At 59.9% G+C, this 940-nt stretch overlaps 1 protein-coding gene across 1 annotated transcript in view; it reads left to right on the top strand.

The window, feature by feature from the left end:
• The window catches only part of LOC144239185 (uncharacterized), a 95,716-nt gene that overhangs the window by 24,594 nt on the left and 70,182 nt on the right, over window positions 1–940 (top strand). The window contains 2 exon segments of the mRNA XM_077773188.1: window positions 397–450; window positions 715–748. Of these exon segments, the coding sequence (XP_077629314.1) occupies window positions 397–450; window positions 715–748 (88 nt within the window).

Genomic DNA, 940 nt, shown 5'->3' with positions numbered 1-940 from the left:
GGGAGGGTGAGTGAGAGCTATTGTCCCTGGCTCCTCATCAGAAATGCTAAGTCATAGGGTTGGGGGCTGTCAGCTCCTTGAGGCCAGACTGACATCTGCTATTCTGGAAGGGGCGGGGTCCCATTTGCATTTCTCTAGCACAAGGCCTGAGACCCCGCAGCTACCTCCGAAGGCCCCCTGACTCCAGGTGAGGCTGGAGAGGGAGGGGCAAGTGACCTCCTGGGAGGTACAAGTAAAGACACTTCTGTCCCTCGGGGGTTCTGCCCTGCTGTCTGGCTGATGNGGTGAGGCGTGGTGGGAGGAGCATTGGGCTAAATTCTCCCAGCTCCTTCCTGGCTTGCTGTGTGCTTCCCTCCAGTCCACCCCCCTCTCTGGGCCCCTTTTCCTCATCTGTAGGGTGACTGAGTCTCAAGTGTCCGAGACCCATGACCCTGGGGCCAGCCTGCCTTGGTGAGAATCCCAGCTGCTGCCCTAAACAAGTTACTTTCTGGTTCCCAGCCTCAGTTTCCTCGTCTGTAATGCGTGTGTGTGTACACGTGCGCACGCAGACACACACGCACACAGAGGCACGGAGGGGGGGCGGGGAGGGCGATGCTAGGTACCTCGCGGTGGGCTGGGAAAATGGGAATCCCTGGAATTCAGGAAGCTCTTGGAAGTTCAGGTTTTTGTTACTTGACGCCGCTGGGCGCGCGCACGTACCTTTCTTTGTCCAAGTGCTAAGAAGCCTGCGGGCGGCTTTGAATCAAGGGTGGGTGCCCCTGTGGCCCACTCAGAAGTTGCTGGAGAACCCCGCGGAAGAGGGAAGCAACGTTACTTGGGGAGAGGTGGGGGTGCTCTGGGGGCTTCCCGTGGGGGCTAACCTATAGGAGGAGGGGCAGGGGCACTTTGGCCCCAACAGTGAAGAGGGGGCCTGGCGCCTTGGAGGGCCTCCTGGAGACTC

The sequence above is a fragment of the Crocuta crocuta genome, unplaced genomic scaffold (assembly GCF_008692635.1).
Source record: "Crocuta crocuta isolate KB4526 unplaced genomic scaffold, BGI_CrCroc_1.0 scaffold16, whole genome shotgun sequence".
NCBI lineage: Eukaryota > Metazoa > Chordata > Mammalia > Carnivora > Hyaenidae > Crocuta > Crocuta crocuta.
This window is presented reverse-complemented; position numbering and strand designations above follow the sequence as displayed.